Source organism: Podarcis cretensis, assembly GCF_951804945.1.
Source record: "Podarcis cretensis genome assembly, chromosome: 18".
NCBI lineage: Eukaryota > Metazoa > Chordata > Lepidosauria > Squamata > Lacertidae > Podarcis > Podarcis cretensis.
The window spans coordinates 11222151-11241484 of NC_137188.1; the positions used below are offsets into that span (position 1 = coordinate 11222151).

The 19334-nt window shown below is 47.6% G+C and overlaps 3 protein-coding genes across 8 annotated transcripts in view; 2 read left to right on the forward strand and 1 right to left on the reverse strand.

Annotated features, from left to right (window-relative positions):
* Positions 1-4349, forward strand: part of DAZAP1 (DAZ associated protein 1) — a 53755-nt gene extending 49406 nt beyond the window's left edge. For all 4 annotated transcript variants that reach the window (XM_079960808.1, XM_079960806.1, XM_079960807.1 and 1 more), the window contains one exon: positions 3201-4349. In XM_079960808.1, the coding sequence (XP_079816934.1) occupies positions 3201-3373 (173 nt within the window). In that variant the 3' untranslated portion in view covers positions 3374-4349. The remainder of the gene's footprint in view (positions 1-3200) is intronic.
* GAMT (guanidinoacetate N-methyltransferase) overlaps positions 1-19334 on the reverse strand; it is a 245576-nt gene that overhangs the window by 65263 nt on the left and 160979 nt on the right. Inside the window, exon 1 of one of the 3 annotated variants that reach the window (XM_079960880.1) lies at positions 7082-7130. The exons of the other annotated variants lie outside the window; for them this stretch is intronic. Within the exon in view, the coding sequence (XP_079817006.1) occupies positions 7082-7115 (34 nt within the window). The 5' untranslated portion in view covers positions 7116-7130. Of the gene's footprint in view, positions 1-7081; positions 7131-19334 lie in introns of those variants that run through there. 3 annotated transcript variants of the gene reach the window in all.
* Positions 8502-17888, forward strand: RPS15 (ribosomal protein S15). The gene is made up of 4 exons (XM_079961036.1): positions 8502-8592; positions 13748-13833; positions 15667-15901; positions 17722-17888. The coding sequence occupies exons 1-4, from the start codon at positions 8590-8592 to the stop codon at positions 17833-17835; spliced, it is 438 nt and encodes a 145-aa protein (XP_079817162.1). The 5' UTR covers positions 8502-8589; the 3' UTR covers positions 17836-17888.

The following is a 19334-nucleotide window of genomic DNA, read 5'->3' on the forward strand; positions in this document are numbered from 1 at the left end:
TGGAATTGTGGTGGGTGGAGGCATCCCGCATAAAAACAAGGCACAATGCAGCTTTGGCCCAAAAAAATAAAATAATTAGAGTAGGGTTAGGTACTGTGTTGTCGTTTTTTTTAAAAGAGTGGGGTGAAATCTCCCTATTCATGATAAAAATGGGTGGGTACACCTACTTCCTATCTCTCCTGTTGCAAAGATGAACAAGTGCCTTGGGATATTCACCCTTGCTTATTGGAATCATTTTTATCCCACTCTTCGGCTGAATAAAACCTTCCAAGGCAGCCCACAAATACCGGCCTCACTCTCAGATTTGCAGTCTAAAAGACGCAGCACAGAAGGAAAAGGGATTAAGAGGGAGGAGAAAAGGGCATGTCTTCTTAGTTGCAAGCTTTCAGCGGTTGGGCTAACCAGTACCAACCCATCCACCAGCCTCTTGCCTTACAGGCTTATCCAGAAGCTCTGGCGAGTGTAGGGTGGTTTCAAGGAAGACATCCAACATCTTTGAATGTATGGGGGAGCATGCATGCCTTCCATAGGAGGGAAGATTTGGACGTGCCTGGCGAGAGCAGGCATGAAAGGGACACCTTTCTGCTCCCTGGCAATTTGGTGGTTGGCCACGGCTTAAAAGGGGGCGCAGAGATCAGCTCTGTGACATAAAGACAGTGCTTTGCATGTAGAAGGCCCTAAGTTTGCATGGACCTGCGGCTTTGCAGGAGCACGTGATTCTCGAAAGTGTGAGGAAGTGCAGAGCTGTGAATTTTTAGCCTTTCCCCTCCCTTAACGTTTCAGAGCTCCACTGCTGCACAGAGAGACAGCTTTTACATCCATAAGCCTTTTGCCATGACGTTTAAGATACCAGGGACGCAGGTGGCGCTGTGGCCTAAACCACTGAGCCTCTTGGGCTTGCCGATCATAAGGTCGGCAGTTCGAATCCCCGCGACGGGGTGAGCTCCCATTGCTCTGTCCCAGCTCCTGCCAACCTAGCAGTTTGAAAGCACACCAAAACGTGCAAGTAAATAAATAGGTACTGCTGCGGCAGGAAGGTAAACGGCGTTTCCGTGCACTGCTCTGGTTTCGCCAGAAGCGGATAAGTCATGCTGGCCACATGACCCGGGAAAACTGTCTGCGGACAAACGCCGGCTCCCTTAGCCTGTAAAGTGAATGAGTGCCGCAACCCCAGAGTCATCAGCGACTGGACTTAACTGTCAGGGGTCCTTTACCTTTACCTTTACCTTAAGGTAGCACATTAAAGGGCCCTGCTGGCTTGTGGGCATTCTTAAATGGATGATTGGGAAGCCTTTGTCTTGTAGATATGGTTAAGGAAAAGGTTTTCACAGGCTGTTCTTTAGGCTATTAGCATCATTAACTCTGTAAATATTTAGCTCTGTAAATAAGAGGGCAAAGTTGGAGCTGCAGAACTTCTTGAAGCAATCTAAACTTCTTGGCCACCACTGTCCATATTCTGGTCACGTTGGGCATCTCTGTAACCAGTCTTTGCTGTGTTCTGAGTCTGCTTTTGCTTGCTTCGGGGCGACTGGGCCTTCCAAACCGGAATGGCGATTCTTCCCACCATATGCCTCCTTTCTTTGAACTTTCTCGAAAAAGAAACCCAGAAGCAGTAGTGTGGGGAAATATCCCAAGCCTCTGGGTTGGTTGGTTTGTTTTTTGAGAGCGTTCTCCATCCCAGTGATGAGGAAGGCATGGGAGAAGCAACCCCGTCTTCCAGCCAGCTCACTTGCACAGAAACCTTGGCACACGGGGTTTTTTCCTGGCACGAGCGCTGCAACATTGGAAGCGAGGGCTTGCACAAACAGGAAAACTGATATTCCTCTTTGCGGAAGGAGCAGGCGGGTCCGCTCTTCCAAGACTTCCCTGTTCCCACAATATATGCGCAAACCTGTGCGAGTGAGTTGTCTGGAACGTTGTCAAAGAAGGTGAGAGGCAGACCTAACTTTCAGGCAAGAAAGGTTCAGTGCAAGAACCTGCCCCGTAAGAATCCTCTGCCACTTGGAGAAACCGCTGCATCGCCTTGCCAAATGCTGTTGGTTTGGCGCAATGGCTTTATCTGAGCTGTTGGGGATCTGGGCTGTTTTTCACAAGAGTTGTGTACGAGCTGGAGATTTAACAACCAGCTGTAAGCTCCTGAGGGGTAGTTCAGTGGCAAAACTCCTGCATCGCAGGCCCAGGCCCATCGCCAGTTTAAAAGGATTTAGCGGGCGGGTGATGATAAGGACCTGTTTCTGCTTGGCGAGCTAATACCAGTCAGAGTCGTTGTGGCCTTCAATCTAGAAAAGGAAGATGTTCTCCACCCCTGGTCTGAGGCAGCAGATTCTCCCCAAGTTTGCTTTTAGGAATAACTGCAGATCTGGTCAAACCTATTTTGCCCTAAAGTGTTGGGGTTTTTTTTTTTTTTTTTGCAAAAGGGCTTTCTTAAGCATATCCGGTGCCTTTGTGCAAAACTTCCCCCCGCCCCCAGTTTCTCAGAGTTGTCAACCTTTTTTTAAGGGAGGATGGTGGGGCTGGAGGAGGTGGGCAGCGGCTGGAGGGCAAGCTGATGCCAGGAGGCGCTGCGTCCAGCATCCGCCTCTTCTCTGGCGCCCTTCCAAACTTGGCGCCCCCTGCGCCACTAACCTTTATAGCAGCCTTTCTCAACCTGTGAGTCCCCCCAGATGTTGTTGAACTACAACTCCCATCATCCCTAGCTAGCAAGGCCAGAGCTTGGGGATGATGGGAGTTGTAGTCCAACAACATCTGGGGACCCACAGGTTGAGAACCACTGCTCTGTGGGTAAGACGCCCCCCCCGACTCCTGCAGTTCCATCCTGTCCCTACGTCTTGGATGATCCACTAGCCTCACAAAAACATTAGGACGCTTCGAACCCTCTGTGATAGAACTTGCGGGTTCCCGGGGGGTGGGGTAGGGGTGGACTTGCCAAAAAAAAAAAAGGAGCTGGCAGTAGCAAGCTTTAAAACCTTGGGGGGCGGGTTTGAGATTGTCTCTTGTTCTCCCTCCTCTCATCCCCCCCCATCCTTGACACTGCACCAACTAACAGCTCCGTGGGGTTCCGGGGGCTTTGTGCGCACGACCCCGCGCACTCTTGCGAATGTTTAAATTTCAAATTGCGCTGTGTTCTTGCTTGGTGCGTCAGGGGCTCACCTCCCAACTCTCCCCCCCCTCCTTTTTTTTCTCTCTTCTCTCCCTTCTAGGATATGGACAAGATTTGAGTGGTTTTGGACAAGGCTTTGCCGACCCCAGCCAACAGCCCCCCTCCTACGGAGGCCCTTCTGTACCACCCTCCAGTGGGCCGCCTGCAGGGGGCAGTGGTTTTGGCCGCGGACAGAACCATAACGTTCAAGGTTTCCACCCTTACCGACGCTAGCACCTAGAAATCAGGGAGTTCTGTCCAGAGCAGGATATCTGGTACCAGCCGAAACCCAGGAATCCCAGACTTATATGAACTTGTGACAATCACCTACTTTGCTGGAGGGGGTGGGGGGGTAAAAAAAAACCACAAAACGTAACATCTTGGGAGGGGGCGTTAGGGGAGGAGAAAGCTTTTCCAAGCGAAGCTGTGGGTGGTGTTTGGACTGCAGTTTTTAATTTTTGTTTTCCTTTCTTTAACCCATCAGCACAAATAAAGAGAGTGTCACTGGTTCAAACTTACAGGGTTTTAAAAACGTCTTCAGCTTTAATTAAAAAAACAAAAAACAAACAAACTTCAGGTTTCTTTCTCTATATTTTTGTTGGAAATTTAAATTTTTTTTTTCCTGAGCCTTTTGTTTTACCATATATTGTAAACTTTTATGTTTAAAGAAGAAGAAGAAAATATATATACATTTACAGATTGTGAGATTTTTAAGAGAATTTTTCTACTATGTATGCTGGCTTATTTTTTAATTTAAAAGAGAAAAAAATACAACAACAGGGTTTCCGTTAGCACTGCTTAGAAGTAAGTGAGGGTCAGCTCCCAACCTCCTTTTTAGTGTGGTTGGTCCAGAAACTCTGGAAGTTTAAAAAAAGAGAGAGAGAGAAAGGAATCTACTCTGTGTGTTGGTCATTTTGTTATTGGTTCCTGAGCTTGATGACAACAGTCCGGAAGAACAGAATTGTTGGGAAAGGCAGCGGGTCACTTCGGAAGCACAGCGTTTCAATCTGGGCTTCAGTTCTTAAAAAAAATATTTAAAAAATCCTTTTTGGGATGTAGATTTCTTTAAAGGGGGTTAACGGAGGCCTTGCGAAGATGTAGATATCCCTCAGGCGAAAATAAAAAATAAAAATAAACGGTGCATTTTGCACTAACCAGTGATCACCCCTGGTTTGAATAAAGAGAAGTACCTTTGGATTAGAAACACAAACCTGTCTCTACTTTCTTTTCTTCTTTCCTTGCCTGCAACCCCCCCAAAAAACACTTGAGTTTCTCACCATAGCTCATAAGCTCCAAGAAACACAAGTTGGGTTGGATCGGTGGCTGGCAGCCACCAGAAAGGTTCTGTGTGGCTCTGAAGCTTGCGTGTTTTTCAACCACTAATGAAAAATCCACCGTCTCCCCCCCCCCCCTTGTGTCAGTTTTGTGCAGTCATATCTTACGTTGCAAGTTGCGCGTTTTCGGTTTGCAGACTGCGCCAAACCCAGAAGTACCAGAACGGGTTACCGTATTTTTTGCTCTATAAGACTCACTTTTTCCCTCCTAAAAAGTAAGGGGAAATGTGTGTGCGTCTTATGGAGCGAATGCAGGCTGCGCAGCTATCCCAGAAGCCAGAACAGCAAGAGGGATTGCTGCTTTCACTGCGCAGCGATCCCTCTTGCTGTTCTGGCTTCTGAGATTCAGAATTTTTTTTCTTGTTTTCCTCCTCCAAAAACTAGGTGCATCTTGTGGTCTGGTGCGTCTCATAGAGCGAAAAATACGGTACTTCCGGGTTTCAGCGCATGCACAGAAGCGCAAAATGACGTCGTGCGCAGAAGCGCCGAATTGCATCACGCTCGTGCGCAGACGCAGCGCTGCGGGTTGTGAACATGCCTCCCGCACAGATCACATTCGCAACCCGAGGTATGACTGCATTCCTTCTCCCCACAGATGGTGGGTCAGTGGCAACAGCAGCCTGATCAATACGGAAAACGACCTTTCTGCGATCTTTCGTACTTCCCACCCTTAAGGCAGCAAAAATCAGTCTTTGTCACCTTACACACACCCTCCTGTGATAAAAGGCAACCTAAAACGTCGAACCATCGATGTTTCTCGATTTCTACACGAATTTTATATGTATGTATGTCTTGGGACGCGGGTGGCGCTGTGGGTTAAACCACAGAGCCTAGGACTTGCCGATCAGAAGGTCGTCGGTTCGAATCCCTGCGACGGGGTGAGCTCCCGTTGCTCGGTCCCTGCTCCTGCCAACCTAGCAGTTCGAAAGCACCTCAAAGTGCAAGTAGATAAATAGGTACTGCTCTAGCAGGAAGGTAAACGGCGTTTCCGTGCGCTGCTCTGGTTCGCCAGAAGCGGCTTAGTCCTGCTGGCCACATGACCCGGAAGCTGTACGCCGGCTCCCTCGGCCAGTAAAGCGAGATGAGCGCTGCAACCCCAGAGTCCGTCACGACTGGACCTAATGGTCAGGGTTCCCTTTACCTTTATGTATAGGGAAATGGCTTAGTAGATGGACACCGTAACCCCTAGGAGATGGTTCAGAATGGGGGCAGCCAAAATGATAAAGGCGATCCCTTATGGATAAAGATTGGGGCATCAGTTCAGAGAAAAGGCAAATAAGAGGGGACAAAAAACGAGTCGCGGTGTGGATACAACAGATCTAGAGGCTTGGGGTGAAATCTTCCTTTCTCAGAGAATGCAGGAATCTCTTGCCCAAGGTGGGGCTTGAAGCCACAACCCTGGGATTAAAGAGTATCATTCTCTACCGACTGAGCTATTCCTGGCTGCTAGCCACAGCTCTGGCAGAGGCAGCAAAAAACCTCAATAATACCAGTCGCTGGGAATAGCAAGTTGTCGCTACAAGATTTTAAGTCCTGTCTCTAGGGGAGCTAGCAATGACAAACAGACGGCATCTTAAAAAGCAGAGACATCACCTTGCCAACAAAGGTCCGTATAGTAAAAGCTCTGGTTTTCCCAGTAGTGATGTATGGAAGTGAGAGTTGGACCATAAAGAAGGCTGATCGCTGAAGAATGGATGCTTTTGAATTCTGGTGCTGGAGGAGACTCTTGAGAGTCCCATGGACTGCAAGACGATCAAACCTCTCCATTCTGAAGGAGATCAGCCCTGAGTACTCACTGGAAGGACAGATCCTGAAGCTGAGGCTCCAAGACTTTGGCCACCTCAGGAGAAGAGAAGACTCCCTGGAAAAGACCCTGATGTTGGGAAAGATGGAGGGCACAAGGAGAAGGGGACGACAGAGGACGAGATGGTGGGACAGTGTTCTCGAAGCTGCTAAGATGAGTTTGACCAAACTGCGGGAGGCAGAGGAAGACAGGAGGGCCTGGCGCGCTCTGGTCCAGGGGGTCACGAAGAGGCGGACATGACTAAACGACTCAACAACAACAACTAGGGGAGCTTAACCAAACAACTTCCTCCAATTCCAACCATGTACACGGGTAATATACCCCGGCAGCTGCATAGTGAGCAAGCTGGGGCTTTTCCCTCCTGCTTAGTGGACCACCAGTACACAGGTAGGGTGGGCGAGTGTTTGAACACATTTTCCACCATGCACTTAACAGCGTGCACAGTTTTCCCACGCTTAATGGTTCCTATGGTTTTTCTCTTGCAAAAGTGGGTGCTTTCCTCTCGCAAAGCTTTGGTGTTTCCCAAGTTTTTTTGCTTCATTGCCTGCTAAGCATCCTGGCTCAATAATAATAAAAATAATAATAATAATTTAAAAAAAATTATTTCTACCCCACCCATCTGGCTGGGTTTTCCCGGCCACTCTGGGCGGCTTCCAACAGAAGGTTAAAAATACATTAAAATGCATCCAAACCATAATGTTTTCTCTAGAAAACTCTTGCAACATATTCAGGGGAAACTGTGATAGGAACTTTGAGGTCTTAGATATATGGCAATGTTCATAAGTGTACCAACCAAGCACGTACATAGATCGGCACAGGAAGACCGACCTGAAGCCATTTTGATTCCTAAACTGAGCAAATCTTTTCTCTGCAAGGTCAAAGTGGAAAAGCCTCCCCGTTGTCTTTTCCTTCACAAATCCTGTCTTAAGGGTATGTCTGTGTTTGAATAGGGTGTGAGCCTGTGACCTGGCCCAGGAACTAAGTATTTATCACTACAAAAGACTGGCCAGGCTCCACAGGCAATCCAATCAAGTAACCTGCCAGACAGGAGATAAACAAGAAAAACAACATTTAAATTTCTGTTTAGACCGCCTCTTCTGTGATGTATGTATGATGTTTCTGGGGGTGGTCTTGAACTACAGGGTGGCAATTTCAAAAGTCTTTACAAGGCTTTGCACACTATTTTTCTAGGTCCCTCCTCCTTTCCTGCGTGTGAGGGGAGCACCCTGTTGCAACAGATCAATAAAGATCAAGCTTACTAGCTGCTTTGCTTCTCAATATTCTCTGGTTGGCCTCTGTTATTTTCTCCTACCAATAGGGAACCTATGTAAGGACTCTATATGGGCTCTTGGATACCCCATAAGGGAAAAGGGCAATTTTTGTTTACAACAATACTGAGCACTGATCTTGACCCATATTCTCAGCTCAGACCTGCGCCCAGGGAGGTCACTGGGCGCCGCTCACGCAGAGGTTTGGCTTATTTTTTTGGACCATTTATATACAGCTCGTAGTTAAACAAAACGCTTAAGCGGTTTGGTTTGCAACATAGGTTAAAACATATTAAACAAACAGCAAATACCAAAACGAAAAGGGAGAGAATTTCTACATTCTATGAAACCTAACGAAATGGAGAATCATTGCCGGTATCAAACATTGCCACATAAAAATCAGCTGCAAAAAAATGCAAGCATCCTTTAAAGATCAGGAAGCAAAATAATGAAAATGAGCTAAAAAGTACGAATTTCACCTTTTTAAAAAAACACAACACCTGATTAGCAATGAAGCAAATGAAAATCATTCTTCCCCACCACCATACACCAATCATTCCATTAAATGAATCGATCCAATTATTATCGATCCATACACCAATCATTCCATTAAATGAATCAATCCAATTATTCAGCAATTTGCACAATTTAATCTGTCTATAGCAAAAAACGCAGAGACCAGTTTCGCACTCAAGTTTGCTATTATTAAAAGTAGTAATCAATTGTTTCAGTAATTTGAATTACTACCCACCCTTCACCCTAAGAATATCTGGGCTGCAGCCCCAGCAGCAGTTTTAAACACCCGGAGGGCGCCACGTTGCAGAACCCCGACTTATTTTGCCAGCGGCTCCTTTAAGAACCTCGCGCGTGCGTACAGAGCCGCCGGCCTGTTCTATGGGCGGAAGCGAGCGCCCTTGAAGCCGGCGGTGGGCGTTGCTCTCGCGAAAGGCCTTCCGTTCTGCGCCCGGAAGCCGCCTGCTCTCGCGAGACTAGGAGCAAACCGCGCGGGATCTCGGCCTTTTCCTGGAGGAGACCGCGGCCAAGATGGTGGGTAGTTTTCTGAAGCGGCGCGCAATCCGGCTCCATCCGGCCGGAGGAGGGCGGCGGGGGCCGGCGGGACTTGGCTGTTCGCGGAGTGGGGTCGGGCCCCGGTTATACCGGCGGGGGCAGGAGGGCGTGAGCGGGGTGGGAAGCCCGGCGGGCGGCGAGACGAATGGAGCGGCGGGGTGGCCCAGGCCTAGGCCTGGAAAGGGGTCCTCGGCACGACCATAGCTGTCTCTGCAGCGCCTGATCCCGTGTGGCTTAAGCTCCAGTCCCTGGCGAGGAGGCTCTTAAGGAGATTCTTAAGGAAATGGGGTCTCTGAGCATGGGTAGAGTTCTGGGCCTGTATTCTCAAAGCTATCTTCAAAGGACAAGGGGAGATTCTTAAGGAAATGGGGTCTCTGAGCATGGGGAGAGTTCTGGGCCTGTATTCTCAAAGCTTTATTCAGAAGGGAGGCGGAGGCTCTTAGGAAAACCGTGTCTCTGAGCATGGGCAGAGCGTCCAGCAAGGCTGAAGCTGCAGGGCCAGTATTCTCAAAGCTATCTTCAAAGGACAAGGGGAGATTCTTAAGGACATGGGGTCTCTGAGCATGGGTAGAGTTCTGGGCCTGTATTCTCAAAGCTTTATTCAAAGGACAAGGGGAGATTCTTAAGGAAATGGGGTCTCTGAGCATGGGTAGAGTTCTGGGCCTGTATTCTCAAAGCTTTATTCAAAGGACAAGGGGAGATTCTTAAGGAAATGGGATCTCTGAGCATGGGTAGAGTTCTGGGCCTGTATTCTCAAAGCTTTATTCAAAGGACAAGGGCAGATTCTTAAGGACATGGGGTCTCTGAGCATGGGTAGAGTTCTGGGCCTGTATTCTCAAAGCTTTATTCAAAGGACAAGGGGAGATTCTTAAGGAAATGGGGTCTCTGAGCATGGGTAGAGTTCTGGGCCTGTATTCTCAAAGCTTTATTCAAAGGACAAGGGGAGATTCTTAAGGAAATGGGGTCTCTGAGCATGGGTAGAGTTCTGGGCCTGTATTCTCAAAGCTTTATTCAAAGGACAAGGGGAGATTCTTAAGGACATGGGGTCTCTGAGCATGGGTAGAGTTCTGGGCCTGTATTCTCAAAGCTTTATTCAAAGGACAAGGGGAGATTCTTAAGGACATGGGGTCTCTGAGCATGGGTAGAGTTCTGGGCCTGTATTCTCAAAGCTTTATTCAAAGGACAAGGGGAGACTCTTAAGGACATGGGGTCTCTGAGCATGGGTAGAGTTCTGGGCCTGTATTCTCAAAGCTTTATTCAGAAGGGAGGGGGAGGCTCTTAGGAAAACTGTGTCTCTGAGCATGGGCAGAGCGTCCAGCAAGGCTGAAGCTGCAGGGCCAGTATTCTCAAAGCTATCTTCAAAGGACAAGAGGAGATACTTAAGGACATGGGGTCTCTGAGCATGGGTAGAGTTCTGGGCCTGTATTCTCAAAGCTTTATTCAGAATGGAGGGGGAGGCTCTTAGGAAAACCGTGTCTCTGAGCATGGGCAGAGCGTCCAGCAAGGCTGAAGCTGCAGGGCCAGTATTCTCAAAGCTATCTTCAAAGGACAAGGGGAGACTCTTAAGGACATGGGGTCTCTGAGCATGGGTAGAGTTCTGGGCCTGTATTCTCAAAGCTTTATTCAGAAGGGAGGGGGAGGCTCTTAGGAAAACTGTGTCTCTGAGCATGGGCAGAGCGTCCAGCAAGGCTGAAGCTGCAGGGCCAGTATTCTCAAAGCTATCTTCAAAGGACAAGAGGAGATACTTAAGGACATGGGGTCTCTGAGCATGGGTAGAGTTCTGGGCCTGTATTCTCAAAGCTTTATTCAGAATGGAGGGGGAGGCTCTTAGGAAAACCGTGTCTCTGAGCATGGGCAGAGCGTCCAGCAAGGCTGAAGCTGCAGGGCCAGTATTCTCAAAGCTATCTTCAAAGGACAAGGGGAGATTCTTAAGGACATGGGGTCTCTGAGCATGGGTAGAGTTCTGGGCCTGTATTCTCAAAGCTTTATTCAGAAGGGAGGCGGAGGCTCTTAGGAAAAGCGTGTCTCTGAGCATGGGCAGAGCGTCCAGCAAGGCTGAAGCTGCAGGGCCAGTATTCTCAAAGCTATCTTCAAAGGACAAGGGGAGACTCTTAAGGAAATGGGGTCTCTGAGCATGGGGAGAGTTCTGGGCCTGTATTCTCAAAGCTTTATTCAGAAGGGAGGGGGAGCCTCTTAGGAAAACGGTGTCTCTGAGCATGGGCAGAGCGTCCAGCAAGGCTGAAGCTGCAGGGCCTGTATTTTCAAAGCTATCTTCAAAGGACAAGGGGAGACTCTTAAGGAAATTGTGTCTCTGAGCATGGGTAGAGAGTCCAGCAAGACTTAAGCTCCCAGGCCTGTATTCTCAAAGCTTTATTCAGAAGGGAGGGGGGAGACACTTAGGAAAACCGTGTCTCTGAGCATGGGTAGAGTTCCAACAAGGCTTAAGCGCCAGTGCCTTTATTTTCAGTTTTCTTCAGAAGAGAGGCGCTTAAAAAAACCTGTGTTTCTGAGCATGGGTAGAGTGTCCAGCAAGGCGGCAGCACAAGAAAGGACCGTTTTCAGATAGGCAGGAGGGGAAAGGAATGATAGTCCTGGAAAGGGACCCCAAGGAACATCTACTTCAACCTTTTGTTTTGTTTTTTAAAGAATATTTATTAGGTTTTCCAAGATTAATATAAAAACAAAAAGAAAAATGACAAAAAATGACAAAAATACAAACTTAAAAAAAGATTAAAACAAATACAATTTCCACTACTTATTTCCATTATCTTATTTCTCAGACCTCCTCTCACCTCCCCCTCTTGTATTCCAATTTAAATTATTAATTCAGCAGATCCTTATATCCAAATTTAAACATCAAATACTTAAACAACATTACTCATTCTTCAACATTTTTCCTAAAGTCGACCAAAATTTCCCTTCCACGGCTTTCCCCAGTTCAAATCAAATAACAGAACAGAATAAAAATAAAACAAGTTATAATTATATACCCTTTGGATTCCCAAACTCCACCCACCCCTTTCCCGGTTTCAGTCCCCAACAAGTGTTCATCAATTCAATATCTTGTCCAGCCTGGAGATCTCACGTCCGAGGCTTTTAAATCTCTTTCAGTTCCTCTCTGCCGGCCTTTTTGATAGTACTTGATGTTAAACCCCAGATTTCGGAAAGGCTTCGGCCCAACAGAATCCATATTTTTTCCAGCCAGCCCTCCATACTTGAAAAAAGCGCCTATAGAGTACCCCGACATACTCCTTTCAAGTCCAAATGTCCCCACATCTAGTTCAACCTTTTGAGACCCAGCACTCACTTTTAACCCAAACATGCATTTCTTAATCTTTTGCCGCATGTTTGCATGGCGGTGCTCCTGTTCAGGAAGCAGCCCACCTTGCATGCAGCTTCTGTCGCAAGACAGAGGATGCTTTCCAATCCCATGCAATGCAGCAATCACAGCAAAGAATAAAAACCTTTCCCTCCATGCATGTGCAGAATGACCAGCAGGGCAGCCCCAGAAACCTTCCAAATATTGGGGCGAGAGGGGATGTTACCATGGTCCCTGAATAGGAGCAGATTTCCAGCAAACCCCAGCACTTTTGTCGCAAACTCCAGGTCTCCCGTCTTCGGAGAATATGGGGTGGGTGCTGGTGGCGTTCGTACAAGACCGCCTCTGAGCATGAGTAGAGCGTTTCGTGGGGTTTAATAGAATTGTAGAGTTCGAAGGGACCCCGTCCCCTGCAGTGCAGGTGACCCACGTGGGAACTGAACCCGCAACCTTAGCATTATCCACACCACACTCTAACCAAGCCAGACAAGTGAATTTCAGTTCCTGCATTTGGGGTCTTTGTAGGCAGGGAGGAATGCTGCCGTTGGCTCTGAGCATGATCAGAGTGAGGCCTTAAAGGTAAAGGTACCCCTGACCGTACGGGCCAGTCTTGACAGACTCTGGGGTTGTGCGCCCATCTCACTTAAGAGGCCAGGGGCCAGCACTGTCCGGAGACACTTCCGGGTCACGTGGCCAGCGTGACATCGCTGCTCTGGCCAGAGCCAGAGTCGCACACGGAAACGCCGTTTACCTTCCCGCTGGTAAGCGGTCCCTATTTATCTACTTGCACCCGGAGGTGCTTTCGAACTGCTAGGTTGGCAGGCGCTGGGACCGAGCAGCGGGAGCGCACCCCGCCGCAGGGATTCGAACCGCCGACCTTTCGATCGGCAAGCCCTAGGCGCTGAGGCTTTAACCCACAGCGCCACCTGCGTCCCAGAGTGAGGCCTTAAGCGCCAGCAATTTCTTTCCAAGCCAGGAACCGTGTCGGTTTAGATGTTAGCTTCGTTTTATTTTTATTATTATTATTATTTAATAATGTTTATTCAGAATTTAAGAATTACAAAAAGAAAGAAGAAAAATACAAAAAACAAAAAATAAATACAAAGAAAAAATACAATCATTAAAAAAAGGAAAAAAAAACAGATTAAACCTTAACTTAACTTTCTTCCTTTACTTATTTCCTTGACCTCCTCACACCTCCCATTTTTGTATTCTAGTTCAAATTGTTATTTCAGCAAATCCTTCCAGCCTTGTTTTTAACTTAATAATTTATCTTAATATATTATTATTTTACATTCTCTCTTTCATCAATTTCATCAATTCATTTTTACTTAATCCTTTATATCATTTCTACCAAAACCATATAATTTTCTTTTTCCAGCATCTTTCTAACAATCCTTAATTTTACAATATTTTTGAAGATATACTTTAAATTTTTTCCAATCTTCTTCCACCGACTCTAGACGTTAGCTTCGTTTTATATCCCACTTTTTTTCCCCTTCAAAAGCGTTCTCTGCCTTGTGTGACTTTCTCCCCCTCCTCATTTAATCCCCACAAGAAACCTGCAAGGTAGGCTGAGAGTCCGTGACTGGCCCGGGTTCACCATGTATGGATTTGAACCCTGGTCTTCCAGTTCCCAGTCAAGGCTCTGTAACCACTGCCCTACAGTGTGTCTCAAACTGGCAAGGCTTGCCGGCTTGAGGAAACTTGCAGGTGTGTTCTCTGTGATTTGGATGAGGGCAGAATGAAGCGGGTTTGTGTATTTGATACACCTTTCCCTGGTGTGAGCGCCTTTCGTTTCCTCTCCCTGGGCAGGCGGAAGTGGAGCAGAAGAAGAAGCGTACTTTCCGGAAGTTCACCTATCGGGGTGTGGACCTGGATCAGCTCCTCGACATGTCCTAGTAAGAGAATCCTCTTCCCTTTCCATCGTTTACACCCTGCCTGTCCCCTGTTCGTACAACACCTCCCATCGTCCACAGTCAGAACAGCTGGATGATGCCATGGCTGGTGGAGGTTGCCACCCATAACCTACGTAAAGGTAAAGGGACCCCTGACCATTAGGTCCAGTCATGGCCAACTCTGGGGTTGCGGCGCTCATCTTGCTTTACTGGCCAAGGGAGCCGGCGTACAGCTTCCGAGTCATGTGGCCAGCAGGACTAAGCCGCTTCTGGTGAACCAGAGCATTGCATGGAAATGCCATTTACCTTCCCGCCGGAGTGGTACCTATTTATCTACTTGCACTTTGACGTGCTTTCGAACTGCTAGGTTGGCAGGAGCAGGGACTGAGCAACGGGAGCTCACCCCGCCATTGTGGGGATTTGAACCGCCGACCTTCTGATCGGCAAGCCCTAGGCTCTGTGGTTTAACCCACAGCGCAACCCGCGTCCCCCACCCATAACCTGCCAGCTTGGCAAAAGCTGCCTTGGTTTAAAGAGGGCAACCAGTCTTAGGCTGAACCCAAGCCCTTTTTTTTTTGTGGTGTTGAGGCAGCGAGCTCAGCTAGTCTTCTGGAGGGGGTGTGTGATTAACCTCAGGGTGGTAGATCTGAATTTGGTCATTTTGGAGGATGGGGTGAAATGGAAATTATGTCTCCAGTGTTGGAAACTCAGATATATTATCTAGGTGCCAAATGGCTCCTTAAACCAACGTTGCCATTGTGAAAATGGAATGTTCATTTGGGGGCAAGATGGCTCAAAAGTTTTACCGTATTTTTCGTTCTATAAGACGCACCAGACCACAAGACACACCTAGTTTTTGGAGGAGGAAAACAAGAAAAAAATATATTCTGAATCTCAGAAGCCAGAACAGCAAGAGGGATCCCTGTGCAGCGAAAGCAGCAATCCCTCTTGCTGTTCTGGCTTCTGGGATAGCTGCGCAGCCTGCATTCGCCCCATAAGACGCACACATATTTGCCCTTACTTTTTAGGAGGGAAAAAGTCTTATAAAGCAAAAAATACGGTATTTTTCAGAGGATGGACTGTGATTGATTCTCAGTCAAACATCCGGCTAGTTCAGAGGACAACCTTGAGCTAGGGTTGAGAGCTTTGAGAACTTAAAAGAAGGAAAATCCCTTTATCCAGGGGCAGTCCACATCTATACTGGCCTCTTCTGAACTCTTTTTCTTAGACCATTTGTAACGTAAGAATATTCTTCACAACCGTGAGCAGGGCAGTTGGGAGGGGTGGTAAGTGAAGACAGGCAACAACAATTCACTACAGTGGTACCTCAGGTTAAATACTTAATTCGTTCCGGAGGTCCGTTCTTAACCTGAAGCACCACTTTAGCTAATGGGGCCCCCTGTTGCCGCCGTGCCGCCGGAGCACGATTTCTGTTCTCCTCCTGAAGCAAAGTTCTTAACCCGAGGTACTATTTCTGGGTTAGCGGAGTCTGTAACCTGAAGCGTATGTACCCCGAGGTACCACTGTATAACGTCATTCACCGCTCCTGCTAAGGCCGCACAGAAAAAGACACTTTGGTTCCGGAAATCCATTCTGACTGTGCAGCTTAAATATAATATAAGATTCTGCAGGTTGGCGTATTAGTGTGTGAAAACAGTCCGGATACAAGCATCCCCATGTGGCGAAGATTCCCCTGGTTGCAAGTGGTTGGGACCCAGGTGCGAAAGGCGCCTGGCTGATTCCGAACACTGCCATCCTTACTCTGATTCCCACCCCCTCTGGGCACCTGGGATTGACCCCTTAACTTCCGCCTGACCTTTCCTTTTCCCTTCCCAGCGAGCAGCTGATGCAGCTGTACAGCGCCCGCCAGCGCCGGCGACTCAACCGTGGCCTGCGCCGCAAGCAGCACTCCCTCCTCAAGCGACTGCGCAAGGCCAAGAAAGAAGCCCTGCCCATGGAGAAGCCTGAGGTGGTCAAGACCCACCTGCGAGACATGATTATCCTTCCAGAAATGGTGGGCAGCATGGTTGGTGTGTACAATGGGAAGACCTTCAACCAGGTGGAAATCAAGGTGAGTAGGGCTGGTGGCTGGGGAGGAACAGTTTATTATTATTATTACCATATTTTTCGCTCTATAGGATGCACTTTTTCCCCTTCAAAAATGAAGGGGAAATGTGTGTGTGTCCTATGGAGCGAAGACGCCATAGCCCCGCGACCCTCTCCCGGCTGGAGAGGTGACGCGCGGCTATGGCAGGAGCCTCTCCGCTGCGCCTTTCCGCTGCTCCCTGACCTGCTCTTTGGGGCTGGTGGTGGGCTTCCCCCGCCAGCCCCAAAGAGCAGGTCGAAAGGAACCTGAAGCCTGGAGAGCGAGAAGGGTCTGTGCACACCGACCCCTCTCGCTCTCCAGGCTTCCAAGGTAGCCTCCTGAACGGCACCTTGTTTTAGAGCGGGAAAACAAGAGGGGGAAATTCTCCCCCTGTCTGTGCAGCGCCTCCTGCCACTTTGCTGAAGGGGTGCTGGGCAGAGAAGGGGAGAATTTTTTTTCTTGGTTCTCCCCCCTCTAAAACAAGGTGCGTCCTATGGTGCGAAAAATACAATATTTATTGAATTTATATAACTCCCTATACCTGGGGGTCTCGGGGCGCTTCACAGAATAAAATGAAGATATAAAACCACCAAATACATAATAAAAATTAAAACAACAACCCAATAGCCGCTGCCCCACAACAAAACAAAAGCACATTTTATAGGGACACAGGATGTAAATCAGATCAACCTAAAGGGAACCTAAAGGTGTATAATGAAGGCGCCAGGCGAACTTCCCTAGGGAGAGCGTTACACAGACAGAGAGCCACTGCAGAGAAGGCCCCGCTCTCGTGTTGCCACCCTCAGGACCTCTCGAGGAGGAGGCACACGAAGAAGGGCCTCAGAAGATGATCTCAGGGTCCGGGTAGGTTCATATGGAAAGTGGCAGTCCATGAGGTATTGTGGTCCTGAACCGTTTAAGGCTTTGTAGGTCAAGACCAGCTATTTGAATTGGACCCAGAACTGCAGAGTTGGAAGAGACCACAAGGGTCGTAAGTTTTGAATCCCTTGGAAATTGTAATTAAAAGAGCTTGCAAACTGAACAATCAAATGAATTTAGCAAGTTGATGCCTAATTAATCATAAGGCAGTAACGTCAACATGGCTTTAAGGTTAAAAGCGTTCTCTTATTAAAAAATCAGCATCTACCAGATTTGCAAAATTGGGAAATTCCGCGGTTGTAGAAATTGCATTGCCAGTCACTGCCCAACTTTTTGTGTCAACGCAACACAAACTCTTGACTCCCAATACAGAGTCTCAAATCTCACTATGCAGACTGATAGGGATTTTTAAGGTCTAACGTGGACCACATTTGTCACCCATTTAATTGTCTCAGCATTTCTTTTCATTTAACAAAATGATGGTTTTAAAAGCATACAAACCCACAAACATTCTAAGCAGTTTAGTAAACCCCCCAGGTAAAGAAAAGCAATTTTGTCAACCATCTAGCCGTTCCCCTTTGCATTAACTGCCTCCATCTCCAAACTTTGCTGTTCTTCTGGTGCGATTGTTTCACTCTGTTTTCACCATCCTTGACAAAAAGCTAACCTTGAAATTGCATAGGGCTTGAGTCGTTTCACAGAAAGCGGTTCATAAATATATCGGATACATTATTTCTTCCTTGTTCGATTTATTAGTTGCTTGCGATTTGTGTTATTTAAGAACAAAAAGCATATTGTGCCTTTAAAAATTCAGGTAGAACGTTAGCATTCTTCTGCAGATAAAGTTCATGTGCACAAACGAAAAACAACCTCCAGGAAGATTGCCAAGGTGCTAACGAATCTCGTTTTCCTCCTTTCTCTTTCAGCCTGAAATGATTGGCCACTATTTGGGAGAGTTCTCCATCACTTACAAGCCTGTTAAGCACGGCCGACCTGGAATCGGGGCCACCCACTCCTCTCGGTTCATTCCTCTGAAGTAAGGGGACTTGGGAAGAGTTGTGTCTCTCGTGTAAATAAAAGGGTTTCCCAACAATATTGCCTGTATTGCTTTTGGACAGGGGCATTCCCGAACAATTTCTCTTTCTTGCACTCTCCAAATTACACTTCTGGTGGTGGTGAGGAGCAACAAGGAAACCCGATTTCACCTCACGACACTGGGATTTTTCCTCTGGTGTTGACTACACCATTGTAGAATTTCTTAGTTAGGCTGCTGTCTATAGAAATGTGGGGCTCTATATATGCTGTGACTTTTAAAAAAAAAATACCGGTAACTAGGAGGACTAGAAGAATAATAATGATATTATTATCATTATTATTATTTATTCCCCAGCCACTCTGGGCAGCTTAAAGGTAAAGGGACCCCTGACCATTAGGTCCAGTCGTGACCGACTGGGGTTGCGGTGCTCATCTCGCTTTACTGGCTGAGGGAGCCAGCGTCCAGCTTCCGGGTAATGTGGCCAGCAGGACTAAGCCGCTTCTGGCGAACCAGAACAGCGCATAGAAACGCCATTTACCTTCCCGCCGGAGCGGGACCTATTTATCTACTTGCACTGGTGTGCTTTTGAACTGCTAGGTGGGCAGGAGCTGGGACTGAGCAACGGGAGCTCACCCCGTCATTGCGGGGATTCGAACCGCCGACCTGATCGGCAAGTCCTAGGCTCTGTGGTTTAACCCACAGCGCCACCCATGTCCCTCTGCGGCTTACGGCATATTAAAAATTGTAAGACACCAGGTATTAAAAATTTCCTGATACAGGGCAGAGGGCAAATATAGAAGTTGTGGAGGAAAAACTACATTTCTCAAGATGCATTTTTGTATGCCCTTCAACACTTTATAATAATAACAGCTAATAATAAATTTTATTTATACCCCGCCCTCCCCAGCCAAGACCGGGCTCAGGGTGGCTAACACCAAATATAAAAACCATTGATTGAAATACAGCTTAAAAAACAAGATTAAAATGCAGCCTCATTTCAGTGGAAACTCAAAAACTTTTTGGGGGGATGAAAACGTCAAGTCTTAACCAAGGCTAACTATCCAGACTGGTCCTACATGGGCCAGAAAAAAGCCAGGGAAGTCCCCAAGTAGGAGCTCCAACACAGAAGGAGAAGGAAAAAAGAAAGAGGGGGAGGGAATCAAATTATAGATCTAAGCATGGTGGGTGGGTGCCTCATATGCACGAGGACTAAAGACAAGATGCAGCCACCCTCCTGCCCTGAAAACTAACCTGAAGTAACCCTGAGGAAAAAGTTGAATTCTGAAGACTTGATGACTTGTAGCAGCTAAGGCTGAGCAACCAGTCTGGAGTGGGTCAGGGTACCCCCAGGTCATCTCAAATTGGGTTGAGTTCACTCAGAGCAACGTGAAGCTGTGGAAATTAGGGGGCAGGATATCAAACATGCACCCAGGTGGCAAGGAGTAGGGAGAACGAGAGTGTGCAGGCGAGAAATCTCTTCTCCCTTGACACTTGACCCAAAGG

Bases quoted from the DNA above. Each gene is read 5' to 3' on its own strand.
- RPS15 (XM_079961036.1), top strand. The intron at 13,834-15,666 runs GTAAGAGAATCC...TTCCCTTCCCAG, and splicing joins CAGCTCCTCGACATGTCCTA to CGAGCAGCTGATGCAGCTGT. The intron at 15,902-17,721 runs GTGAGTAGGGCT...TTTCTCTTTCAG, and splicing joins TCAACCAGGTGGAAATCAAG to CCTGAAATGATTGGCCACTA.